The following is a 25,383-nucleotide window of genomic DNA, read 5'->3' on the forward strand; positions in this document are numbered from 1 at the left end:
TGACTCCCGGTTGCACTTGATTTTGCGTTTTCTGCAGAGTGTGCATGATCTATAAATTGTCAGCCCTCAAGGTTGACAGGTAGGTCAATGTCAAATCAATCCTCTTACCCAGGTGGCCTTCTCCGTCGGCGTTCGGGCGCGGCCGGTGTCGTCCTAGCTGGTGTATTCATATTGTCGGACAACAAAAATTTGTCAACGTTTGATATTGATCAATTAAGCAACCTTTTGAAAGGCTTTTTTATGCATTATTTGACTATGAGGTCTGATTTTAGGTGAATATGAGAAAAAGGGGAAACAAGCGGACCATAAGACGAGAATCGGTTCGGCAACTGCATTTTTGGTTCTATCGTCTCCCATATCCCGACGATCTGAAATTATCCCCGAATCTATTACTAAGCTCGAGAGGTTGCACAAGTTTGTATATTTGGTCACGATTTTTCATGATTTGTTGAGCAGCCTTCAATGTTGAATATCGAAATTTCTAGTCTTTTTCTCATTCCAACTTATCCCTGGTTAAATGATGGTTTTGAATCTTGGCATCGCCAATAAGTCCGTTTCGCATATATATACTGCACCAGTACAATGCACGTCGCTTAACTCAAATATGACAGTCGACACAGAGATGGCAAATAGAACCGAAGGCCAATGAGAATAGTAACCAGCAAGGTACATTTTTTTTTAGAACCACATGCATAAGTGACATACGTCGCGTTCCGGTACCCTAATGTGGTATGCCGGGCTGTCCCTGAGACACCAAAATGTCTTCATGCAAGGGATGACACCAAAACAAAGATGCACTGAGGCAGTGGGAATTGAACATGGATATATGCACTATTCTTGAGCTTTTACAAACTCATAACCTTAAGACTAGACCGGATTTAATTATCCAAATGTTCTTGTTGATAACTGAGACTTAAATTTGACTGCAGTAGGTGTATATATTATGACTAAAGTAGGTATATGATGGGACTGGAAATGGTTCTTCAGGAACTTGGGTATGCTGTTACCACAATGTCAGATAGATATCGGGAGAGAAAAAGCAGCAGTCGAGTAAATGTATACGTCATGCACATGTGTGCAACACTGAACTAGAATGCATGGCGGTACAAACAGCAAAACCTATACGCAATGTGATCGGCATTGCAAAATAGTTACACTGCTTTGCAACATTTGAAAGATTAGTCATTATTTCAATTTACTACCGGGGTAAATCTCTCATCGACAGCGATACGGCTGGCCAAACAACGTTTGGAAATGCTAACATCGAAGATATATATTTGTGGACACACATTGATAATGTCGAGAATTCGATGATCAAGGGTCTGCTTACAGCGCCGATAGCTCAAAAATGCCTGGATTACATGTGTAGCGTTGAAGGATCCGAGGAAAAATGAGACCACCCAGTATGCATCGAGTTCATATGATGGCTGAGGTAAAAAACATGCTAAGATGACTCGATTCATAATTTTCAACACACTCATGGTTGTACCTAGGTATGGATCTTGGATGCGCATGGAAAGAAAATTGCCCGCATTTCATTCCGCCATCTTTGGTTGCCGTCCTTCAAAGCTGGACATGCAGGGTGCACATGTGAGCTGAGATCTCGCTTTTCAAGTGGAAGTCTAAGCATATAGAAAATGGGTTTGGATTAACTAACGAACAAAGCAACAAGATTGGGGGTTAGATTGTGCTTAAGCGAACTTGAGTTCTTCGAAGATAACAGGTCTTGCTGACAGTACGATAAGTCTCATCTATATATAACGCATCATACCAGCACTGATCGATTTTCACCTGGATGTTTACCAACCCACGAAGAAATTAAGGGCTAGATGCAGAGATGATTCCCAAAGTGTCAATGAGGTAGAAAAAATATTTTATTTATTAATTGAACATCCCCTGACAATATTAAAGTAACAGAGCTAGACTTTTCGAGAGCATCGGAACCTTGAAATGCGTCAAAAGATGGATAGTCCAAAATTGTTTCCTATACTTACGCACCCTAAACTTTGACTTTGACTAATTTCCCCGCGGAAACGCCCATGCACATATTCGAGCTTCATGATTATTTTTGAATGCTTGAATGTTGTTTAGACTCGCGTTCAAATGTATTAACACACCCGTGGACCTAATATTAGTACATTGCCTCCTGCGCGCTTCGACACCTGAATCTCCAGGCCGCCAATATTGTTCTTAAGACGTTTGCGATACCCACAGTCTCTTCTGATTTCGCACTGCTTTGAAGAGGAAATTTGAATTCATGAACTTATGGAAATCCCTAGAACAAGGAAAATGTTTTGGATGGGGTTGATTTCGAAGAGAGCTTGGACAATAGGGGGTATGTTTACTGGTTTCGAACATCGACCGGGATTCTAAATCTGGATCGCTGCTAATCATGACCGCAGGACCATGACCGTTTTGTTCTAGACCACCATATTGCTCTTAAGAATCACTATCTTCCAAGGCACGCATTTTCGGCACGTTCTCAGAACTTGGGTTTTGCAAGGGGCGTCGATCAACACTGCCCATTGATACCGCGCCGAGCAACCGCACTCCTAGAACAACATTCCACACAATCATCCCCACAACGCGTCCATACCGATGAGTTGTTATCATTTTGATTGGGACTTGGCTGGCAGGACTGGCATTTGTGAACCAGGGCTTCTTATACTTGCCATTCCTCCCATTATAATGAAGGCCTTTTCACCCTCTTCTTCTGAATTTCCTCGTGGTTGAGGTTAGGATACTAGAGATTGAGATGCGCGGGTCTATTTCATTATCTGCACTGGCAGTTGTCATTACAACAGCATCATGTGCTATTATACCCATTCCAAAAGAGTCTGTTCGGGCGGCGATACAAGATATGCCTGAAGCGCCGGCTGAGCCTGGGTACGATGCATTCCATATCATTCCTCCGTGGTTAGAGGCTCTGATACAATCGTATGTGCAAGAAACATCCTTATTTATGGTGATTGCTGACACTGGATAACAGAGGAATTCTTCCATCTACCGATTCTGATGGCCCGTAAGTGATTCGAAGTTTAATTGGTTGAACGGGGGTATGCTAACAAAATTCAGGGATACGGTACCTACATCTGCGCCAAGCGCCCAGTCAGCTACTACACCAAAGCCGGCACCAGCTCCAACACCTACATCTCTGCCAAGCGATCCACTGGCTCCCAAGCCGACATCATCTAGCAGTAGCCTTGCCAGTGCTTTGAGTACAATCCCTCCACCGGCTCCAAAGCCGACATCATCCATCAGTAGCCTTACCAGTGCTTTGAGTACAAACCCACCACCAGCTCCGAAACCTACTTCGGTTGACAGTAAACCTGTCAGCGTGACCAGCACAAGTAACCTACCGACGAAACAATCAACCAGCCCGCCTGTCCCGCCAGCAAATACCCCATCAATCCCTCCGGCAAACAGTGTTTCTAGCAAACCAAGCGCAACAGCGTTTACACCAGCTACTAAGACATGTCCAGCAGGAACGAGGAATGGGGGCGAGCCCTACTGGCTAGATGCTCAGGATCACAAGCAAGGCGCCTCCGGATATGCTCCATATGCTGGTGGAAGCAAGATATACCCAGTATATCGTAATGTACTAGACTATGGCGTTGTCAGAGATGGTTCAGGTGATCAAACAGCCAAGCTTCAGCACGCAATTGATGACGACGGAAACGGTGGTACTCGTAAGGGGAAGGGTGTCACTCGGTATCCAGCTGAAGTCTTCCTGCCTGGTGGAGTATACACCCTTGGAAGCACTCTCACTATGACTGTTGGAACAATCATTGTCGGAGACCCTCTGAATCCTCCGATTCTCAGAGCGAGCCCCGACTTCCAGGGCCAGTTTCTTATTATGGGATACGACAAGAACAATGGAAATCCTGAGACCAGCTTCATGATGTTATTGAAGAATGTCATCTTGGATACAAATGCTATTGGCCCGAATACCAAAATTACCGCACTTCAGTGGGGAGTCGCCCAGGGATCAGGATTGACAAACGTTGAAGTTCACATGCCGTTCAATTCCAAAGTACACACTGGTATCGACATTGTTGCCGGCTCTACAATTGCGGTGACTGATGTGGTAAGTTCAATCTCCGTACATGTATTTTGACCGTCGCTAATCTTCAACAGAGGATCATTGGTGGTGCTACCGGCATTATCAACTCGAACCAGCAAGTCAATTTCAAGAACATTCAATTCGTCGGATGCGGTACTGCGTTTGAAGCGAAAGGTGGATTTACCGTTCTCCTTCAGAGTGCTGGGTTCGAATCCTGTGGTACAGGTATCAACATGACAAGCAATGGTCTAGGAAGTCTGGTCCTCCTAGACTCCACCTCCAGGAATTCTGGTCCAGTGGTTAGATTCCACGATTCATCCCATGACACAGGATATAAAAACAGCCAGCTTCTTATTCAGAACTTGGTGCACGATGGAACAAATCCCATCGCTGTGGACAGTGAGGGAAGAACTCGCTTGGCCTCAACTGCCCATGTCGACACCTGGCTATGGGGTAGCCTTGTTGAAGGAGAGTATGAGCAGGGAGCCATGCATAATACTCAGAGATCTGCAAGCCTACTTGTCAACGATAAGTTCTTCATTAAGGCGCAGCCAACTTATAGCCAGTTCAGCAGCGCCGATGTGGTCAATGTCAAATCCGTGCCTGGTCATCCAGTCAAAGGTGATGGTCTGGCGGATGAAACAGCGTCGCTCAATGCTATTCTCAAGCAAAATGCCGAGAACTGCAAGATCACCTTCATACCCTTCGGTGTATACAGAGTCTCTGACACGCTCTTTGTTCCGGTCGGTACCCGTATCGTGGGTGAGGCTTGGGCCGTGATCTCTGGATATGGAGATGCCTTCAAGGACCCCAGGAACCCTAGGGCCATCGTAAAACTGGGTAACCCAGGTGACGTCGGTCTTATCGAGATTCAAGACATGCGATTCTCTGTTGGTGAGATCCTTCCAGGAGCTAAGGTCCTCGAGATCAATGCTGCCGGAAGCCAACCCGGAGACGTCGGATTGTGGAACACCAACGTGATGGTAGGAGGCACAGCTGAAACCGTTATCTCCAACATCTGCACGTCCCAGGATCCGAAGGACTGCATGGCCGCTTACATGGTCATGCACCTCACATCGTCCTCTTCAGCCTATATCGAGAATTTCTGGGGCTGGACCGCGGATCACAACCTGGACAGCACCTCGCTCCTCACCATCGTCTCCACCGGCCGTGGTATCCTTGTCGAAGCAACCAAGGGCACATGGCTCACAGGCACAGGCTCAGAACACCACTGGCTATACGAGTACAACTTCAACAAAGCAGCCAACGTCTTCGCAGGCCTCCTCCAAAGCGAATCTCCCTACATGCAAGGCTCTGGGGAATATGAAAACACACCCGCACCATGGGCCCCCGACCCGAAAATCGGAGACCCAGACTTCACCTGGTGTGGCGCTAACGACCAAAAATGCCGCACCTCCATCGCGACCAACATCGAAGGCGGATCTAACATCGCATTATACAACTCCGCCGCCTGGGCCTTCTTCGACGGCTACTGGAACGGCCTATATAACGAGCCGTGTAGTGGAAAGTGTCAGACCAATATGATGCGGGTTGCAGGTGCACCCCAGAATCTTGTGTGGTACTCGATTGGTACACGCCAGACGGATGTTATGATACTTGATGGAAAGAGTAACCCGCGTGAGGCGGATCATCCTGGTGGGTGGGAGGGAATTATTCAGGCATATGGGGAGTTTTCTAACTAATTCTTTTGTTACACTTTGATTGAATGGCATTGGACATATGCATACGTTTCTATACTCAACGTAATCATAATGCGAAGCAATTGCAAAATCTCGTTCATGGGTGTACACTTTCGGATGCTTCAAGTGCTTAGAGCAAATGAGGGGTGAAATCCTAGGCATTCCCGGATGGCTGGTACTCATTCACGCTAAAATGCATGAGGTATATCTCCACTTCTAAATACAAAAGCTCAACAAAGCTCCACATGAATGAAGATCGCGATTATGATATAGCTGTTCCGCATATGATTCATGGGTCTCCATTCTGCATTGTCGGCCACAGAACCTATAGTCCTCGCAAAGAACACTTTGTTCAACCCTTCAACGGTTCCTCGGCTTTCCTTCATGGGAAAGAGCATTGAACTCCTCATAATTCAGAATCAATATCCGATAGGGAGGGAACATATGGAGCTTCTAAAGCTTCTCTGCTCATGCACTCAGGCCTCAAATGAGGGCAGGTAGCGTCAACTGGATACATAAGCGGATTGTGTTGACTATCTCCCGGAATCCACATTTTGGACTCAGCATAACCAGTCAAAATTTAGGGGAACCTCTAGAATGTGGCCCCAAGGTTTGCTTAGTTCTTGCAAGTGCACGCTGAGATGCAATTCGAGAGGGGTGCTCTGGGGCTAAAGTTCTCTCTTCCACGGCAACTACATGTTCAAGTAGATTAAGGGCCTTGCCAATCTGCCCATCAGAGTGATATACCCTGGCAAGCTCATGTTGAGATGCGAGTCGATCTGGGTGCCCTTCAGCTAAAGTTCTCTCTCGCACTGAAACCACATGTTCAAGCAGCTTAAGGGCCTTGCCAATCTGGCCGTTGTCTTGATATACCCCAGCGAGCTCATTTTGAGATGCGAGTCGATCTGGGTGCCCTTCAGCTAAAGTTCTCTCTTCCACGGCAACTACATGTTCAAGTAGATTAAGGGCCTTGCCAATCTGCCTATCAGAGTGATATACCCTGGCGAGCTCATGTTGAGATGCGAGTCGATCTTGGTGCCCTTCAGCTAAAGTTCTCTCTTGCACTGAAACCACATGTTTAAGTAGATTAAGGGCCTTGCCAATCTGCCCATCAGAGTGATATACCCTTGCGAGCTCATGTTGAGATGCGAGTCGATCTGGGTGTCCTTCAGCTAAAGTTCTCTCTCGCACTGAAACCACATGTTCAAGCAGCTTAAGGGCCTTGCCAATCTGGCCATTGTCTTGATATACCCCAGCGAGCTCATGTTGAGATGCCAGTTGATACGGATCGCCCTCTTCATATCGACATTTGGTCCATCGACAATATTCTTCAAAACAATCGACAGCCTCCTTGATCCGGCCATCCGCCTTGAGGCAATGCCCGATCTTATAATAAAGCCACGGTATATCCTCCGAATCATATTGATCACATGTTCGGATGATTTTGAGACCATGCGGTAAGATAATCCGCCATAATTCGCGATTGGTATAATCACTTGACGGGAAGACGGCTTGCATATGAGGAATGGCTGTTCCCATCAACTCTTTTGTTGTTCCTTCCTGCTCAACCCATATTTGTGTCGCTAGATGGACGAGACTATGCATGTCAAATAAAGCTTCATCTCTTTTGGCCAAAAAGGCATAACCACACAACGTGCTCACAGCGTGCAGTTTTTCCTCTTCTGATCCAAGGTCTGGCAGAAGGGACTGTGGAATCCCCTTCGGTTCAATACATGAGATGAATGACAACATATTGGCTGCAGCTTCGTCAATCCTTTGGATCTGCTGAAAGGAGATGACCCAGGTGGTAGCGATGGCATTCTGTGACTCTTTGTAGCGAGTACCATCGTGGAATTGTCTGCTCATAAGACTGATCACATCATTCTGCGTACCTCGAAGCAGCTTGAAATATGTTGAAATTGATATGTCTGCCGTGTTTATGTAGGCCACTGCTTGTGTGATCGCTAGAGGCAGGCAGTAGAGCTCCTTAAGTAGTTGCAACATCTGGTCCTTGTCCTCAGGAGAGACATTTTGAATAAGTGTCTTCTCCAAAAGACCAGTGGCCTCTTCGATATCCATCTCCTGGAGCTTGATGATGTCCTTCCCCGCAAACGAAACGGCCACCTCTCGAGAGCGAGTAGTAAGTAACGTAATACCTCTATTATTTTCTGGAAGATATTGGCTTATACCACCTGGCTGATCTGGGCTCCCGAAGAGCAACTCCTTGTCATCTGCGTTGTCGATAATCAGAAGCCAGGGTCCCGTTGATTCCAAACTGAGATGTCGCTGCACCGATTCCATGGCATTCTCGTCGTCCGAGGCTTTGCTTATGTTAAGTTTCGTCGCGAGCTGGGTGCAAGCCTGCTCGAAGCTTGCATTACTCAGGACTGGCATCCAAAAGATGGAGTAAGAGGGCATGTTTTGTTTGACCCAATGCGCAAGTTCCAGTGCAACTTGGGTCTTTCCAATACCTCCTAGTCCAAAGACTGCCAGTCTTGAAATTTCTTTCTGGAAGAAGAGTTTCTGCTTCATTTCATCGATTTTCTTGACACGTCCCACAAATCGGCGGTTTTGAGGAAACTGGATCATGTAGCACGGCGCTTCTATTCATGGCATTCAAGTTATGATGAGTGATGGATAATAAGACCTGGACTGTAACGCACTAACTTGTGATCGTTTTGCCCTGCTTTACTGCCTCCTCCAAGCCCAGCGCAGATTCTTGAGGTTGATGGATGAAGTCATCGACAAATTTCTTAAGCGCACGTTCACTCTCATTCAGATAGTTGTAAGTGTGTGCAGAAATGGTACTAGCCTCCTCCCAATCAGACAATGTGATGTCTTGAAGACCCTGAACCACGTTGAACCGATGGTATTCGCCACTATCGCCAAAGCGAAAGTCCATATTTGCTGCTACTCTCTTGGACGACGTGGCGATGTTCTTCAAAGCAGTGATGATAGATACTCGTGTATTTTTGATGGTAATGACATCCCCGAGACCTGCTCCGAGGCTGAGAATCCTGATTGTGCGTCCAGGGAATTCTCGCTGAGCCTCCTGGATCATGATCTCACTTGGATTATTGTATCCGAAAGCAGCATCGATGAACTCGATTTGATCGCGGCCGACTTTGATTGACTTGAAAAAGGTGGTCGCTGCTGAAGTAGCACGCGCAACCTGCCAAAGGGTAGAGGTTGCGAAGGCCGCCGATGAATCGTATGTTGTGAAGAGGGTTGGTGGTGCATCGATATTATCTTTTGTGATCGCCAAGACCACGCTATAGCATGTCAGAAAAAACAGCACCGGCGCTTTGGGTCGCGACTCACGTTTTCTTGCATCCATGGTCTCGGAATGCCATGTCAGAATGAGGACATGTCTTAACAGTCGCATGGCCCTCGCGCCGACGTGTCACGCAATCGATATCGGTGCAGTACTCCCTTACGATCTCTTTCATAGCATCCTCAAGTGACTTTTCCGAGAATGCTCCTTTGGGTGCGGCTGGCAAAAACGACGTCCTTTTCGGAGTGAAGGCCTTTTTAGCAACCTTTCTGTAGGCGGTTATGCATTCGTCGACAGTCAAGCCTAATCTCCCAAGCAATATGGCGATGATTCTTGCAAGATATTATTAGTAATATACCTTACAGGTGTTGAATAGTCGGTCATACCCTCCAGTGCTTGTGCCACCGATCAAGTCAAAATGGTCACACGGTCGCGGAACGTCACTAAGACCCTTGGCATTCCCGATCTTCTGCATAATCCTCTCTAAGATGAGAAGGCTTGAGATTCCACGGATTCCACCGCCATCTTGAATCTTTCAGTGGCCGAAGGTAGCTGCTTGGACCAGGTAGACTTACCAAGTGACAAGATCCTCAACGGCTCGTCCGAGCCCGTCATTGTAGTTTCCGGGGCCAACGTCTAAACGTCTAGATTAAGTTCCAAGAAATGCGGAGCGCCAACAGACCTCCAGATAGACTTATGGCCCCGAAGTGCGAAATGTTGGAGAATGTATTTGTGGTTGACTGTCAGCGTCAGCTGAACTAGCTCGCTCGCCAGCCACCTACCCCGCATGCTGTAAATAGGCGAGGCGCCAAATAATTGGCCAGTAATACATATGCGCCAGCAGTTCAATACAAGCGTGTCAAGTACATCGAGACCTGCATCCAACAATAATTTGTTCCAACGGATGCCTGGGCCTGAGGGGCAGACCGAGAGAAGATCCGCGCCAACCATCGATCTATAGTGATAGAAGAATCCCAATTTGACGGCGCATCTATTGATCTCATTAATGCTCAGATCGAGGCATGGATAGACGCCGAAGGTAGACGTCATAATCAAAACAGTTCCGAATGTGCATCATCGTCGATGATGAAGCGCTCCAATCGCTGCAAGGTATGTACATTTGCGGAGATCGCTGGAAAGCAGTACCCGCCGTACATTACGATACAGGGATTTTCTTGAAGCATGGCCCATTATGGCTTTTCCTAGTGGATGAGATGTTGGACACATGCAGTATGGGATCTGCGCATAATGATGAAGATGGTGACGAGATGAGAATTTCATTTGGCTGCATCGACAACTTTCAATTTGAAGGGGTGTATAATGTATGAATCGATGCTACATTCTGGTTTAGTCCATGCCAATAAAGTGTATGAGGGCAGTAGATGTAAGAGGCAAAAAACACAGCATTGTAAACAACGGGAAACTTAGAGCCTCAGGAGTCAGGCCATAATGCTGGAGCAATGATATACTGCCGGCTCTCACCGCTAGCTCAGTACAGTCAAGTATCGGGCCTGATATCTCAGGTGTGACTTCCGTATTTCCGTAGGATCACAAGGGTCTCCGGGCGATTCCGTGCTAACTTGCTTCGCCCCTCCGGTGGCGTTCGAGGAGATCCAGTCTCATCTCTCAATTTCCCCATCCAGACGTCATGGTTCTTGGCTTCCACATCGCAAGCAACGCCTGATCCGGTGGCTAGGCTGGAGGCTTGCACTAGATGCACGATGCACCGCCACAAGGTCCATCTATGTTGACGCGAAAACTCACAAAATACTGTACGCGCTGTTACCTCGCTCATCCAAAACCATTGAGAACCTTCGAAGCAGTAGGTACCTCCGTTTTGAAATATCAGGGTTCTCAAAGCCAAATACCAGTGGGTATCTTGCCCGTCGGACATCTACCCACGGTGGTGGCGGTGACCATTGCCGCAATTCCGGCCGCAGGCGAGTTCGTTGGGGTCTGTCAAAGGCAGCAGTATAACACATTTCTATTTCAGGAATTTCTGCTTGGAACTGCGCCAAGTTGCTCCAATACCTTGGTTTGTATTTGCTTAATTTCCCATACCTGATTTTGGCTCATCGGCAGGCTGCAGTTTTCTACCCCAGCTTATGGCCCCTAGGGCTCTTTTGGGGCGGCCAGAGGTGGAAATTCACGACTCACTGGCCACAGCATCCAGTCTTGGACCAAAGGTGGATACCAAATGTGATAATTGGCTTTCTAAAATTGCCCCAACATTATTGCTACTCCATCCACTAGCGCAGATCGCCATGGACTTGCTCGTTTTCCGTTTACCCCCAAACTGACCAATACAGTACAATTACCCTCAAACAGCGCCATTGCCACACTGCCACACTCCACACTGCCTATTGTAGTAATTGATTTCTTCTAACTATATTTAGTCCCCGATTTTGGCATATAAGTGACCTTGCCTCCCCAGATCTAACACCTGACATCCACAGCCAAACCAACCGTATCTAATAAAACCACATACACTCCCATCTACTCCACAACCCCATATTCACCCTTCAATTTCACCATGAAGTTCACTTTGATCACCTCCGCCATCCTGGCCGCCGCTGGCCTGGTCTCTGCTGATGCCATTGGAAACATCGTTTCTGACGCCGAGACCCTCGCTAACGGTATCGCCACGGGTGCCGTGTCTGGCGGCGAGGCTATTGCTTCCGCAGCCGAGACCTATGCCAGTGGTGTCGTCTCCGATGCCCAGAGCATCGCCTCGAATGCCGAGAGCAGATGGTCAACGTTAACTGCCGATGTTACCACTACCAACTCGGACGGCAAGACCACTACTGTCCCATCCACTTTGACCACCCAGGTCTCTGCCACTACCACCGATACCTCTGCTACTAGCACCTCTTCGGGCTCTACCTCCACTTCTGGCTCTAGCTCCTCTTCCAGCTCTAGCTCTTCTTCCAGCTCCAGCTCTACTGGTACCAACGCCGCTCCCCACGCTACTGGCATGGGTGTTGCTGCTGCTGGTATTGCCGGTGTGGTCTATGTTATGGCCGCTCTGTAAGGATTGCGATCTTGTATCGGATATCTATACTATGGATCTCAGTTTTGAATGACCGAGATCGATCACGCTTTTTTCACGACTTTCCTTGACTTGGTTCTAATTGCATTGGGCTCTGGGTGTACCAGAGATGCCGGACTTGTATATACCCGTGATCCAATTGACATTTATTTTATTCCTCAATTTTGAGCAGTAATAACCGATTGCTTTTCCTCCTCCCGAGTCCTAGACTGTTAGAATGTTCCAAGGTTGAATTGGTAGAGGCCGCATTTCCTGTTTAGATACTGCCGGTGAAACCCAAACAAAAATTTTCTGGCCGACCAAACTTGCGCCGAACAGCTAATGCATGGGCCTCGGATCTCACAGAACGCCAAGGAATCTCAACTCCGCTGCCATCCGAAGTTGGCCCCCAACGATCTACATTCATCTCTGCCCAGATGGTTTCACACCAGGCACGCCTGAAACTCAAAATAAAATCAGAAATGAGATAGGAGTATTTATGTATGCAGCAGTCTCGCCAACCTAAAACAATCACTCCTCTTTCTGCCCATTCGAAGTCCGCTGGAAATCCACAGGCGCAGATGTCGTGATGTCCGAGTCCGTAGATTGACCCTCGTCAACCGTCATCTTCGGCCCCGTGTACCAATGCCGGGCAAAAAGGAAGTAATAAACCATGCAACCAATCCAAACAAACCCATTAATAACAATAGTATAATTCATATCGGATGCTAGCAAAGTCAGCCAGGACTATCACTCAATTCAGAATAACTTACGAGCTGGATCAGGTCCCCCATTAGGAAACATAGACAACACAACCCCGAAAACAAGATAAACAACCGCAATCCACGCGATCGGCGTGCTTAATCTCCCCGTGTAAAATTCACCGGGACGGAAAAGGTCCTGTCCCCAAACAAGGCGACAGAGGATAGGCGTAAGCCAGGACAAATAATTGCTGGCAATGAATAGGGAGAAGAGAGCGTTTGCAGCGGCGTTATTGATAAGGCACAATAGGCCTAGGATGAGACATGCTACCACCAGACCACAGATCATACGAACGGGTTGGTACTGAATGCGTTTGCTGACGTGGCGGAAGAAAGTAGAGAATGGGAGTGCGCCGTCACGGGAAAATGCCCATGCCTGACGAGATGCGGCAACGATCTAGATTTTTAGTTGATGCTAAACTGAAGATTGGGTGACGTACTAGGCTGAGACCGATCAGGTATTGGATTATACATAGGACGATCATGAAGCCCAAAGCCCCATGTTTTCCGACGGCGTCGTAGTAGATCTGCAAATTTAGTGCTAGTTCGAGGCGACTAAGAGATGTCTTACCTGTGCCATAGGCTGACCAAACTGACTATTGATTGTCTGGGACACATCGGGATTCATAGTAGCAGCCATAACAGCCAACACCAGAAACCCGAGCACAGAGGCCGATCCAGCAGAGAACATGATTCCCAATGGTACAGCCTTGGCGGCATGCATCGCTTCCTCACTCATATGCACACACGAGTCGAATGAGGCAATCGACCAAATCGGAGATAACCAGGAAAGCATAAACGTCCAGCCGGTTGGCCATGTCGTTTCATTATCGACATGCCGGAACACGTAGTTGCCCGAGTTCAAGGACTCGCCTCTCCTGACCTTTCCAACGGGTAAGGCGATCACGGTAGCGACCACGATTGCAATGTTGATGTATATACAAAATGTCTGGATCCTTGGCATAACTCGACCCATCAGAGCACCAGACAATCCATGAATGATGATCAACGCGACATAAATACCGTAAAGTTCGCCGCGTGAAGCAGACCATGCACCGTCCCGCGCAATGCTGACGCAGGACGCGATCATAAGAGCGAGAGTATCTAGATAACCGTTTAGAACAATCCACTGTGACGATGAAGGACTTACAATCCACAGAGCAGATTCCACCAATCAATCCAAGCGTGTTGGTATACCCAATCAGAAAACTGAGAGGGCTTTTGAATTTCGGACTGGCGAAATAATGAGTCCACCAATATAAACCTCCAGCCGTAGGCATCGCAGACGCGAGGTCAGACTAGGGATGTTACACACGCCGGCAATGCTATCAGGGACCTTAAACATACCATTGCAAGCCCAACTAGAAAAATAAAAACGCTCGCTGTAAACCATCCCTACAGAAAATCAGTACATCACGCGACACGACTTGATGTAAATGTTCCTACCCAAACCATCCCCACCGGCCCCGCAGGTAGGGAGAACGCAATCGTCGACGCGATAGATGGAACAAGCCCCATAATACTAAACGCGATCGCAAAAACCTGCGGCGTGGAATACTGTCGTCGCAGTTCCTGTTTGTATCCCATTTTCGCTGGAAAAAGTCAACAGTGCTCGGGCAATAATTCAGGCGACATACCTAGAAGTGCTGAGTCGCCAGGGTTGGCGCTTGGCGCGTCATCAGCTTCAACATCGCGTGGAGAACCCATGTTGAGTTAGAATTGACGTGGTGTTAGAGTTGGTGAGGCCTGCACGAAGGACGGACATGGAGAGTCTTTATCAAGGGCTTGGCGTCATCAGGTTACACACGCTATCGACCTATAGTAAGCGCAGGGGGAGGATCTGCATATTTTCCTGATTAACTAGCGATCCGATCGTCTGCTTTGGTTCTTCCCGTTTTTCAAGATCGTGATATGATTTTCATTCTCCCCTCTTGTCGTGAGGTAGAATTATTTCCATGACTATTTCCATGAGATCTGTTGATGTGCTCTTAATTCTTCAGGACTTGCGACACGATCTGCATAAATACATTTTCATTCAAGGTTGGGCATTGGTGGATCACGGAACGCTCCTTTCCCGTGAAGCTTGGCGCAGGAATTTCCATCTTCGAATAATATCGTTGCTTTGCTGGAACAATGTCGGCTCTTTTCACCAATTCAGATTTGATTTTCGCTTTAGCTGCATTGAACAGTTACCCAGGTCTAGCATTGTAGGGAAGTGAGATTGCGTGATGGGACTGTGACTCCTGTGCTGATCTTCCGGGATTGTCTCCACCCAATAAAAGAACCCTTTGGACTTCTTCCAACAGCCTTGTGCAACGCGATCAAGAGATTCATGTAGAAATTAAACTGGTAAATTTCATTATTGAGTCGCAGTAATTAATAAATTTCGTACTGACTGACTACATCAAGCGTATACACAATGGTCATGAAATCGTGTACAATTTCAAGGTTGTTCATACGGCCTTGTCGCTCCTCCATGAATGGACTAAGGATATTTTACTCAGATCCAACATCATCATTGAGTCTCTGCCCTCGGCCGTGCTAGTGATGGCGTTAGACCTGTTGCTCGGGAGGGACATCTGGAGGTGATTCTGGAGGTGTTGGTTCACGATGAACCTGATCCGTAAAAGTGTTCTCCGACTTGGCCATGGACGCCTTCCTCGCTGCCTCCCACTCGTTGTAGTCTTGACCTGGGTTGATATTCTCCCAGCGAACAAAGCAGAGAAGATGGTAGAATCCAGACGCCAGTAAGGAACCCAGCAGCGGCCCAACCCAATAGATCCAGTGGTATCCGGGGAAACTTCGGTTGATCACGTCAGGACCGAGGGATCGAGCGGGATTGAGTGATCCGCCGGTATAGTAGTCACCTTTGAAAAGGTCAGCAAAGTACTGTCTGTCAGGGTACGAAACTTACCAATCATCTCACAAACGAAGAACGCCAGACCGATGCCCACAGGAGCTAGGTAGGTTGACTTGTGCTTCACGACAGCTAGCATGATGATGACAATCACTAGTTGCGCGGTAAGGAACATCTCAATGAACAAGCCTTGCGAGATAGAGGCACCGCCACCAAGCCGGGTAGAGCAGTTCAACGGACCCGGGAAGAGACAGCTCACTACACCTGCTGCTGCAATGCCGCCAATCAATTGAGCCGGGAAGACCAACAACCCTCGAAGCGGAGGCATGCCACCAGTCAGGCAAAGGGCAAGCGTAACCTAAAACGATCAGCCAGGGCAAACCAGAAGACATCCGATATCTCTCACCGCGGGATTGAAAAGTCCACCAGTCACCCGGAAGAAAGCCCACACATTAACCGTCAACGAGAACCCAAAAGCCAAAGACGAGTACAGCAAATTGGAAGTATTCGGAGGCGACCCAGGCGCAGGCATAGGTGTATTAGAAACCTGAGCTCCCGCAAAAGAGAAGAACAAGAACATAAACGTGCCGACAAATTCACCTAGCACGCACAGCAAATTCCATCGTGTCTTATCCGGGGACGCTAGCATAGGAAGCTGGCTACGGCTCGCAGGCCCGTTGCCATTATTCCCAGTCGTGGAAGGTTCCGATAAGTTGCGCCTGTGGAAATTTAACTTCATGTTGATAGTTGATCTTGATTCTAATCGAGTCAATTGAACGCGTTGCTGAAGCTGTCCTGAGCTAAAACTTCCAACAAACTGTTTTATTCACTTTGCTTATGTATCTTGTTCTCCGCATCGCAGACGTCACAAGCCAGGAGCACGCGCCGCGAGAAAATGGAATCCACGTATCATTGATCATGGTATGAGCCAGGGCTCGCGGGTTGATTTTTGTTATGAAATAGGGTTTGATGGTCAATTCATCGCGTTGATTGGGTGATGACTATCTGGATGAGATGATTCATAGGGAATAACCTCTGTAGTGATGAGCTCACAACCTCGGGATCTGGTACGGGCGGCACTTCGGTACCATATTTGTGTTGAATATCTCGATCCAGAGTGATTGTAGACGGGAATCCCCGACCGTCCGAAAACGGATGTTGCGCATTGTCTAGAACATGACAATAACATGTTCCAGAATAAAGGGTTTCGGGAATCTCCGTGATTGGCCCAGGGAACTTTTCAAATCACATCAATTGCTCATCAACCCTATTTTAGGTAGCACATAAAGCTTATTGTTGATAGGGACTCTATCAGATCATTAGCATAATAGATAAGTGAAATGTATTCACTTGGGCAAGGTAAGAAAAAAGACCGAGAGCGACGAGACTCTGGCTGGTGATCCCTAGACAGAACTTGAATGCATTGGATCTTTACTTTAGCAAAGACGAGGAGGTAATGCACCTTGAGGCAAGGTTATTAAGATGCTCTCACTATCCCGAGATGGTTAAGATTATCTGCACTTATGACATCGGACGTCCTCAGCCACCAGATCGGCCCGATACGATTGCATATTAATTAGGGAAATTCTGGTTGGAGGAAATGCAAAAAACGAATTAAAACGTCCAGGAGAACATATGCACCACGTTCCTAAATATCGCGAGGATGACCGGGCGGCATTGGCGTGATAACCTGGAAGTGGCAATGTTTCCAAACCAGCAAAGTGCACCCGACCTCCAGGGCTCGTTGATAGCCATCTTATATTTTTATTTCTCAGTTGGAATTTCCAAGGTTCTTAGTCATAGGAAATGAATCATGGACCATCCCTATCGAGTATATCCAGGCGGATGATCTGCGCTTGACAGGAACCTTATCCTAGCGACTTGATCCGTCGCGGGCCGAACTCTGAATTTCGATCTTTATAGATCATTTGCACCACACAAATGATGAGTTTGTCAGTGAGAAATCTTCTGTCAAACCCGGGGAGTTTTCGTGTGGAGCCACAGGCCGAAGGCGCCGAGAAAACTCCAGCTATAAAGCCGAAATCAGTGGATCCCCCTAAACGGTAACTCCACGGCAAGGAACCGAATGCACGCGTACTTTACCGAGTCCGCGGAGATGCTTGATTTACTTACCAGATTATATAGCATTGGTTGTCTAGAAAATTCTTCATGTTTAATAATGTCATACGGGTCATTGGGCTACTGTTAGACCCGCTTATGGGTCCGCGGAGATGCTTGTCACGAAGCCGCAACGGCTACATCGAACCATATTGCGCGTCGCTAAATTGGCTAATGGTTATAGCCTGGCACATAAATAGCTCACATTCACCTCTTAATATTTCGCAAATCATTCCACAAATACCGACGTGCGTACTTCGATCATCATTATATCATGGGTTCCAACGCGGGATTGACAACAGATCAGGTTAAGCTTATCAAAGCTACAGTACCAGTTCTGGTCGCGCACGGTGGCACCATCACTAGTGTTTTTTACGACAATCTCATCCGGGAAAATCCTGACCTGAACAACGTTTTTAACATCCCCAATCAACAAAATGGTCACCAGTCTCGCGCACTTGCCGGTGCATTATTCGCATACGCCTCCAACATCGACAACCTCGGCGTCTTAACTCCAGCTGTGGAATTGATCTGCCAAAAACATGCATCTCTTTACATCCAGCCCGAATCCTACAAGGTCGTTGGCAAATACCTCCTCGAAGCAATGGGTCAAGTTCTCGGTGACGCCCTCACCCCCGAAATCAAAGATGCCTGGGCGACAGCATACTGGCAATTAGCCAATATCATGATCGGTCGCGAACACCAGATCTACGAAGAGAGTGAGGGGTGGACTGATTGGCGTGAATTCGAGATTTCCAAGAAGATCAAGGAGTCCGACGAGATCATCTCATTCTATCTCGCCCCTGTCGACGGCAAGCCGCTGCCTGCTTTTAACCCGGGACAATATATCTCAGTGCAGGTCTATGTACCGAAATTGGGATACCTCCAGCCGCGCCAGTACTCACTCAGCGACAAGCCGAACTCGGAATACTACCGGATCAGCGTGAAGAAAGAAAAGGGAACAGGGACCCACGCGACCGCTCATCCTGGTTACGTTTCGAATCTCCTACACGATTCTTTTAACCAGGGCGATAAGATCAAGGTTTCGCACCCCGCTGGTGATTTCTTCCTCTCAACCGACGACTCCACCAACCCGGTAGTACTGATCTCCGCTGGCGTTGGTCTCACCCCTCTCACATCCATCCTCAACACATTGACCTCCAAGCCATCCGAGCGCAAACTACACTTCATCCACGGCTCGAGAACATCAAGTGTTCGCGCTTTCAAAGAGCACGTCACGTCGTTGACAAAGACCTACCCCACTCTCCAGACAACCTTCTTCACCACCCAGCCATCCGCAGAAGACAAGGAGGGGATGGATTACACCTACGCCGGACGTGTGGATCTGAACAAGCTCTCCAAGGACCTCTTCATCGACAATCCAACAACAAAATACTATATCTGCGGACCTGAGAAGTTCATGACAGACATGGAAGCGGGTCTGAAATCCCAGGGAGTCAAAGCAGAACAGATCAAGATGGAGCTTTTCGGAACGGGCGGTATCGCGCAATAGATAATATAAGAAAGACTGTAGAATAGATCTCACCTCGATAATACCCACAATTCATGCAGAGTCTTGAAGATGTTCCTTTGTTCCCCGCTCGGAAAAAAACCGAATTAATCATCTCGGGCTCCACTTCAACCGATCGATTCCTCATTTATAAGCAACCACCAATCATCCAGTAATCAACTGTCATAAACATTCAATACTTATAAGTCATACCGGGAAAAAAAAACTCTATCCTTAACAAACGCATCATGTCGAAAATTGGAGTCTTTCCCGCCTCAGGCGGCCTAGGAGGAAGTGTAGTGCAACACCTCCAAACTCTAGTCCCAGCATCAGAACTTATCCTCATCGCACGAAACCCCTCCAAATTATTCGATGCCAAAAAAGCAGGCGCAACAATTCGACAAGCGGACTACGATAGTCCATCCAGTTTGGAAAATGCATTCGATGGAGTTCATAGCCTAATGTTAATTTCATATGCGTCTTTCGAAATCGATCATCGAGTTAAAGTACCTTCATCATATATTTTAACAAAATGCAAAGAAAAGCTAACAGAGTCAGGTCCACCGCCACGCGATCGACATGGCTATAAAAAGCGGCGTTAAGCACATTTTCTACTCATCTCTCGCCTTTGCGGGAACTTCTGATAAAAGTGTCGCGCATGTTATGGGCGCTCATCTTGCTACAGAGGAGTATCTTTCCAAATTAACGGAAATCACATATACGATTATTCGGGAAGGGATCTACTCCGAGTCTTTCCCTATCTATACATCGTGGTTCGATCTCCAGAACCCAGTTGATGAAATCACTATTCCCCACGACGGGAACGGGGCTGGTGTTGCGTGGGTCAAGCGTGATGAATTGGGAGAAGCGACTGCGAAGATTATCGCTTCGCATTCGCGAGGTTCTTCGTTCAAGTATGTGAATAAAGTGGTCTTACTTTCTGGGCAGAGAGTTATCTCGTTGGCGGAGACGGTTGAGATTTTGGGCCATGCAATCGGGAAGGATGTTCGACTTCGAGAGATTGGGATTGAGGAGTATGTGGCGCTTCCTCATGCCGGGAGACATACTTATCGTGGAGTGGATCTGTCAAGGGAGTGGGCGTCAGCGTGGGAGGCTATTAAGGCTGGCGAGACGGCAGTTGTGTCAAGTGATATCGTTGATATTCTCGGACGAGAGCCGGAGCGGTATGAGGATACTATTAGGAGTCTTGCAGCATAGGACTTGAGATAGATCAACTCTTGTGAAATTCGACGATGAATGACGTCGGAAATGGTAGCAATTGAGAACTTCAATGGTAATTTTGATTGAAAATGTAGTAAAGTGAAATGTTAAATGATAATTTGAATGTCTTGTACTCGTTCCCCAATTTATACATTATACTTCTCGGATCCGCGGTCAAGGTTTCATCAAGTCAGTATCACCCAAAGACGAGACATGTCTTGAACCCCGGTTCACCATTTTCACCGATTAGCATATTCTACTAATGGTCGGAAGGACCCATGTGGATACCGTAATAGCTTCGTATATCAACACAAATTGACACATATCTGAAGACTGAAAGTGAGGACGAGATGCATCCATCGACCGGCACCATTTAACCGATGTGGAGTCGGATTAGTGGGGTAAAAGCCACTGCCGATCGGTGGCTGTATTTCCACTTTCGTTGATCTATTTATGTTGATTCCGAGGAAGCCGGTTGGAAGCAATTGCTTCACTCTTGAGATTCATTTCCAGGAACTATTTACCTTGGTGCCAGGCTCTGTCTTGACTTTCAGATCTTGTGAGAATCTTTTCGGGCCGAAGGTCGGTCGGGTATGCTGAGCCTGGAATGTTAATCCAAGAAGCACATGAATCAGAGAACAAAAATTCGATTAAGGATGCGCAAATTGAACTGAAATAGGGAAATTGAACTCTGTCCTGGTTGTTAGATAATATGAGGTATCATTGTGCCGCTTCAGACTGCGATCGAAAATACAAGCTGTCGCAAGGGACTTGAATTGGGCAATTTCAATATTTACGTGAGCCAGAACAAGTCCGCAAGACTGTTTGTAATCCGTAGTAGCTATGGTATACTGCTATGATCTACTAATATCGTGAAACGAACAGAGGCTATACAACATGCTGATCAATGCCTTATTTCAGGGTGTTTTCTTTTGAAACGTCATTCTAGTGCCTGGTGGATACAAGAAGCGTACGACTTGGAATTCAAAGTGTTGATTGCGCCGGGATTGACGTAACACGATTTGCGCCGTGAGAAATCTGGGAAATCTAGAACCCTGTCCAAAGCCCATCCTATAGCCTTATCTCAGCATTCCAAGTACGAAATCTACGAACTACGAGATCAGAAAGAAGTGAAAACCACCAGAGTCTTGGCAATTACATTAATGCTAGAACACAATCGGAAATTCGGAAAATTTCAACTCTTCTCGGCCGGGGATATCCACAAAAGACACTTTTGATGTAACCAGGACCAGGACCCGATGGGGATGAGATGGGAGGACCGTAAAACAACCAAACGCCAATCCAAAACCCTGAAACCCAACTCCTGCAGCCGTAACGGATGTCGGCTCTATAATACATCACGTCACGGTCATGAAAGGCAAAGCCATAGAACATGTAAAGCAAATCAACTCAGAAGGCCATCATGCACGTGGCTGCTTGTGTCGCCACATCGCATTCGGGACAAGATTCTGCTTCAGGACTGCAAGTTCCTTCTGCATAGCTTGATTCTCTTGCTGAATACTCTCGATGTAGGCGAGGGCATTGGTGAGGATTTCCGATTTCTTCAGCGATCCTGCGCCCGCGCGGGGGGTTTGTTTGTGGACGCCTGCGGGCGAGATGGCCTTTTCTAGAGATAGGAACTTGGTATTCATATTTGTGCGATAGCGCTTCTCGATGATGTTGTGGGCGGCCCGTTTGGCAGCATTGCGTACTTGTGGGTCCTGTGTGGAGTGGTTGGAGTCTTGAGATAGGCTGCGGGTTTTTCGGGTGGATTTTTCGCGGGGAGCATATTCTTGAGCTTTGATTTCAGGACTTGAGGACCATCGTGATTGGGAGGTTTGGGTTGAGCTGCGGGTTGTTGATTTGGATGGGGTCTGGGCGGTCATGTCGAGAGATTGACGCATGGACCAGGATTGGTCATCGCTGTCGACGTCCTGATATTATTAGTATGGATTTGATAAGCTGGAGTTTGGGGTATGTACCGATGACATGGAGACGGTGTCTTCGGTGGGCATGGTGAAGCCGTTGATGGCAGATGAGGTGCCGAATGGGTCCATAAAGAGATCTTTCGTATCGCCTGTCAGGCTGTCGAAATCAAAAAAGACCGGGTCCATCTCAGCTGGAGTCAGAGAGAACAGGTCAATGGCGCTGTCATAGCTCCAATTGCCGAAATTATCGGAAGTCTTGAACATGTCCATAGGGCGAGACTGGGGACTCAGTTGGAGATATCTGTCATCCACGGGGAAGTTGGATTGTCGGAAAGGCATCATGGAAATTCAGGGTGAATCAGGGGCTGAGAAAGAATCAAGTTACAGATATAATATATCCGTGCACAGGGGATGATAGATCGAGAAATCTGAAAATCTTAAAATAATGGATTGTGTTACCATGGAACAGAAACAAATTTCTATCGGCCGCAACACGTCTTATATATGAAATGAATATATTAAGGGCCGGCACCCGAGGATTACGATTACCTCAACGGTAGCTCGACCGAGATGGCAGCCGGAATGTGATGTCAGAGATTTAGACCCTACAGATTCTTACTCGGTCTCTTCTTGCCGAGATCACCTTAGCAGTTCTACGGTCGGCTCCGAGAAAGGAAACCGTTTTGTGAAACCATTGAAGAAATTCCGAGGCAATCAACATTGTCAGGAAGAGGGTGGATCCTAACGTCAAGAACCAGTGGGTTGGGGTGCCAAGGTCATCCCGGCCGAAAGTCGGATCCGATACTCTATACAATCTAGTACTTTTGTCATCATCGCTTTCCAATCGAGTCCTTTTGATTGATCCAAAAAGAAAATCCCCTGGCGGGAAAATTTATATCCTGCTCTTTAAACCCTGTCAAATGCGTAGATTTTCCCAAATTCGTCCTAGCGTCGACGATCTGCTGCTAGTGAACCTGTCAGGCAAAGCAATACCAGATTCAGTTGACCAGCCATTGCCATGTTACACTTCCTAAATGGAGATCTAGAACTGAGGTTATCTGCATATCCAACCAGGGTGAAGCACAGACAAAGATTGAATCCAGTTGATAACAAGTTTGAAGCCACTACCATCACTGATGCTCGAGCAATATCGAAAACAAGAACAATTATATTGAAATAGATTGGGAACATTAGCTCAAGCAAGGCTCTAACCGAGCAATGACGGAATGGGGTCTAAAAGTTGTAGGAACACCATCGGACTTCCTTCACGAACACATGCAACTCATGTAACTCATGCAACTCAACTCCGACGTTTCAACCAATACCATATTCGATACCCAACGGACCTGACCTACCCAGGTGATTGAAGATTCCGATATACATTGAATAGTCCGAGTGGACCCGGAGAGTAAAATTAGGCGTTAGTACGACCGTTGTAGCCCCAACGCCCCGTTCTAGCCACTCCGGAAGCCCACAATTCCCGCTTACACAGATTTTCCAAGGGCATTGCCACTTTAGGCCGTGGGGTGATTCGGATCGAAACTTTCCTTTCTCTTCGGGCTGGACCGGCTGTTTACCGATTCATCGCCTTGTCCTCGTGACACTATTCAATTTTGTAGACACGAATTGTAAACGGAATGCAATTGCTCTTCGGTGAACCGTTCTGTCTTCGCTCCGCATGAATGTCATGATTCAATTATCGTATTACTCAATTGCTGAAAAGATATTCGTTGAAGTTCCGAGTGTCTTCCCAATTGAGTTAGATTGCCCAGATGAGATCATACATCAACCGTAGTACTAAGCGTCAATTCGAACCCGGATCAATACTGTTAAATGATATACCCGTCAATTTAAATTGATTAAGTGGATTCGACCAATTTTTTGCAAACGTCAATCTCGAATCTCCACAGCAATGATCGGCTTACCTGGAAAGCTTGGGACCTGCCGAGATCCCTCCCGGCGTAAGTGGGGCTATGACGGTCTAATGCAAGTCGACCGTTGCGCCGAACTACTTTTAGGTCATAGTCTAGGTCGTCCGACGCGGCAGGCTGTCCGTCCGTGGTGGAGTAATTCACGGGTCGAGCTTGGATTTGACTGCCGATTTTTTGTTTCCCCGGATTCCCGCTTCCGAGCGGAACCCGACTCGGCAGCCAGATCATTTAGCTGCTGTCGATCCATGAGAATATGGAGGGATAAATTTTAAACCGTGGTCAAGTTTGGCGGGAGCAATTTACCCGAGTCCGGCACTCAGAGCTGGACGGAATTTAAAGCTGGATGGAGTGGGGGACTTGAAAATAAGGCATCAATCGATGTGAGACTGGCTGGGGCAAATTGATTACACAATATATTTTATGCACATTGAGAAATATCTAGTCATGTATCCAAAATCAGGTGACTGAAAAAACCTGTTTAGAATGACTTGCGATACTCAAATTTTGAGCATCATGTGTCAAATTACATATGCCTCGGTTAAGTTCTACAATTATATATTTCCAGAATTATCTCGGCTGCATGGCCAGGGACATGCGTGATGCAAGTTTACTCGTTGGGCTTATCGCCACGAATTGAAAAGAACTTTTAAAAAGTGTCATGAGAAGAATTCAGGTGGCAGTCTTTGCATGTCTGCCTCTTGTAAGTTGAATGACCACTGCTGGAGCATCGAGTGACGCGTGGTTTGTTTTCATGGGCTTTGTACGAGCAAGAGTTACCGAATGTCTTCCCAGAATTTCAAGCTTTTTAAATGAGATGCAAGATAAGACTAATAGAGTCACATGATTTCAGTAATACGTTCTAGTCATTAATAGGTGGGATATATGTTGACGTGGAAGCTCGCCATACAGGCGGTGTGGCCATGGGGCTGAGCCATCAAATCTCAGACCAAGTGCTGTGACGCAGTGGAACCCCACCAACCTTATCACAGTTC

General features: G+C 47.2%; 9 protein-coding genes across 9 annotated transcripts; 4 read left to right on the plus strand and 5 right to left on the minus strand.

Moving 5' to 3' along the window:
• Positions 1-2,860: 2,860 nt before the first annotated feature.
• On the plus strand, positions 2,861-5,766 carry N7520_002238 (glycoside hydrolase family 55 protein; the record flags this gene model as incomplete). Its single annotated transcript, XM_057136173.1, has 3 exons — positions 2,861-2,937; positions 3,076-4,087; positions 4,138-5,766. The coding sequence occupies 3 exons, from the start codon at positions 2,861-2,863 to the stop codon at positions 5,764-5,766; spliced, it is 2,718 nt and encodes a 905-aa protein (XP_056998859.1).
• A 570-nt stretch (positions 5,767-6,336) lies between these two features.
• N7520_002239 (uncharacterized protein) lies at positions 6,337-8,352 on the minus strand (the record flags this gene model as incomplete). Its single annotated transcript, XM_057136174.1, has 1 exon — positions 6,337-8,352. The coding sequence occupies one exon, from the start codon at positions 8,350-8,352 to the stop codon at positions 6,337-6,339; it is 2,016 nt and encodes a 671-aa protein (XP_056998860.1).
• Positions 8,353-8,425: 73 nt separating this feature from the next.
• N7520_002240 (FabD/lysophospholipase-like protein) lies at positions 8,426-9,652 on the minus strand (the record flags this gene model as incomplete). Its single annotated transcript, XM_057136175.1, has 4 exons — positions 8,426-9,035; positions 9,085-9,369; positions 9,424-9,562; positions 9,613-9,652. The coding sequence occupies 4 exons, from the start codon at positions 9,650-9,652 to the stop codon at positions 8,426-8,428; spliced, it is 1,074 nt and encodes a 357-aa protein (XP_056998861.1).
• Positions 9,653-11,570: 1,918 nt separating this feature from the next.
• On the plus strand, positions 11,571-12,068 carry N7520_002241 (putative GPI anchored protein; the record flags this gene model as incomplete). Its single annotated transcript, XM_057136176.1, has 1 exon — positions 11,571-12,068. The coding sequence occupies one exon, from the start codon at positions 11,571-11,573 to the stop codon at positions 12,066-12,068; it is 498 nt and encodes a 165-aa protein (XP_056998862.1).
• Positions 12,069-12,596: 528 nt separating this feature from the next.
• Positions 12,597-14,533, minus strand: N7520_002242 (putative GABA permease (Uga4); the record flags this gene model as incomplete). Its single annotated transcript, XM_057136177.1, has 8 exons — positions 12,597-12,793; positions 12,839-13,223; positions 13,267-13,353; positions 13,398-13,930; positions 13,977-14,124; positions 14,174-14,221; positions 14,273-14,418; positions 14,464-14,533. The coding sequence occupies 8 exons, from the start codon at positions 14,531-14,533 to the stop codon at positions 12,597-12,599; spliced, it is 1,614 nt and encodes a 537-aa protein (XP_056998863.1).
• Positions 14,534-15,379: 846 nt separating this feature from the next.
• N7520_002243 (uncharacterized protein) lies at positions 15,380-16,422 on the minus strand (the record flags this gene model as incomplete). Its single annotated transcript, XM_057136178.1, has 3 exons — positions 15,380-15,693; positions 15,741-16,041; positions 16,090-16,422. 3 exons carry the CDS (start codon positions 16,420-16,422, stop codon positions 15,380-15,382), a joined length of 948 nt encoding a protein of 315 aa, XP_056998864.1.
• A 1,653-nt stretch (positions 16,423-18,075) lies between these two features.
• Positions 18,076-19,314, plus strand: fhpA (flavohemoprotein; the record flags this gene model as incomplete). Its single annotated transcript, XM_057136179.1, has 1 exon — positions 18,076-19,314. The coding sequence occupies one exon, from the start codon at positions 18,076-18,078 to the stop codon at positions 19,312-19,314; it is 1,239 nt and encodes a 412-aa protein (XP_056998865.1).
• Positions 19,315-19,559: 245 nt separating this feature from the next.
• N7520_002245 (uncharacterized protein) lies at positions 19,560-20,529 on the plus strand (the record flags this gene model as incomplete). The annotated part of the gene is made up of 2 exons (XM_057136180.1): positions 19,560-19,817; positions 19,870-20,529. The coding sequence occupies 2 exons, from the start codon at positions 19,560-19,562 to the stop codon at positions 20,527-20,529; spliced, it is 918 nt and encodes a 305-aa protein (XP_056998866.1).
• Positions 20,530-21,953: 1,424 nt separating this feature from the next.
• On the minus strand, positions 21,954-22,799 carry N7520_002246 (basic helix-loop-helix domain-containing protein; the record flags this gene model as incomplete). Its single annotated transcript, XM_057136181.1, has 2 exons — positions 21,954-22,466; positions 22,515-22,799. The coding sequence occupies 2 exons, from the start codon at positions 22,797-22,799 to the stop codon at positions 21,954-21,956; spliced, it is 798 nt and encodes a 265-aa protein (XP_056998867.1).
• Positions 22,800-25,383: the final 2,584 nt, after the last annotated feature.

The sequence above is a fragment of the Penicillium odoratum genome (assembly GCF_028828045.1).
Source record: "Penicillium odoratum strain IBT 22623 chromosome Unknown utg000002l_segment0_segment0, whole genome shotgun sequence".
Taxonomy (NCBI): domain Eukaryota; kingdom Fungi; phylum Ascomycota; class Eurotiomycetes; order Eurotiales; family Aspergillaceae; genus Penicillium; species Penicillium odoratum.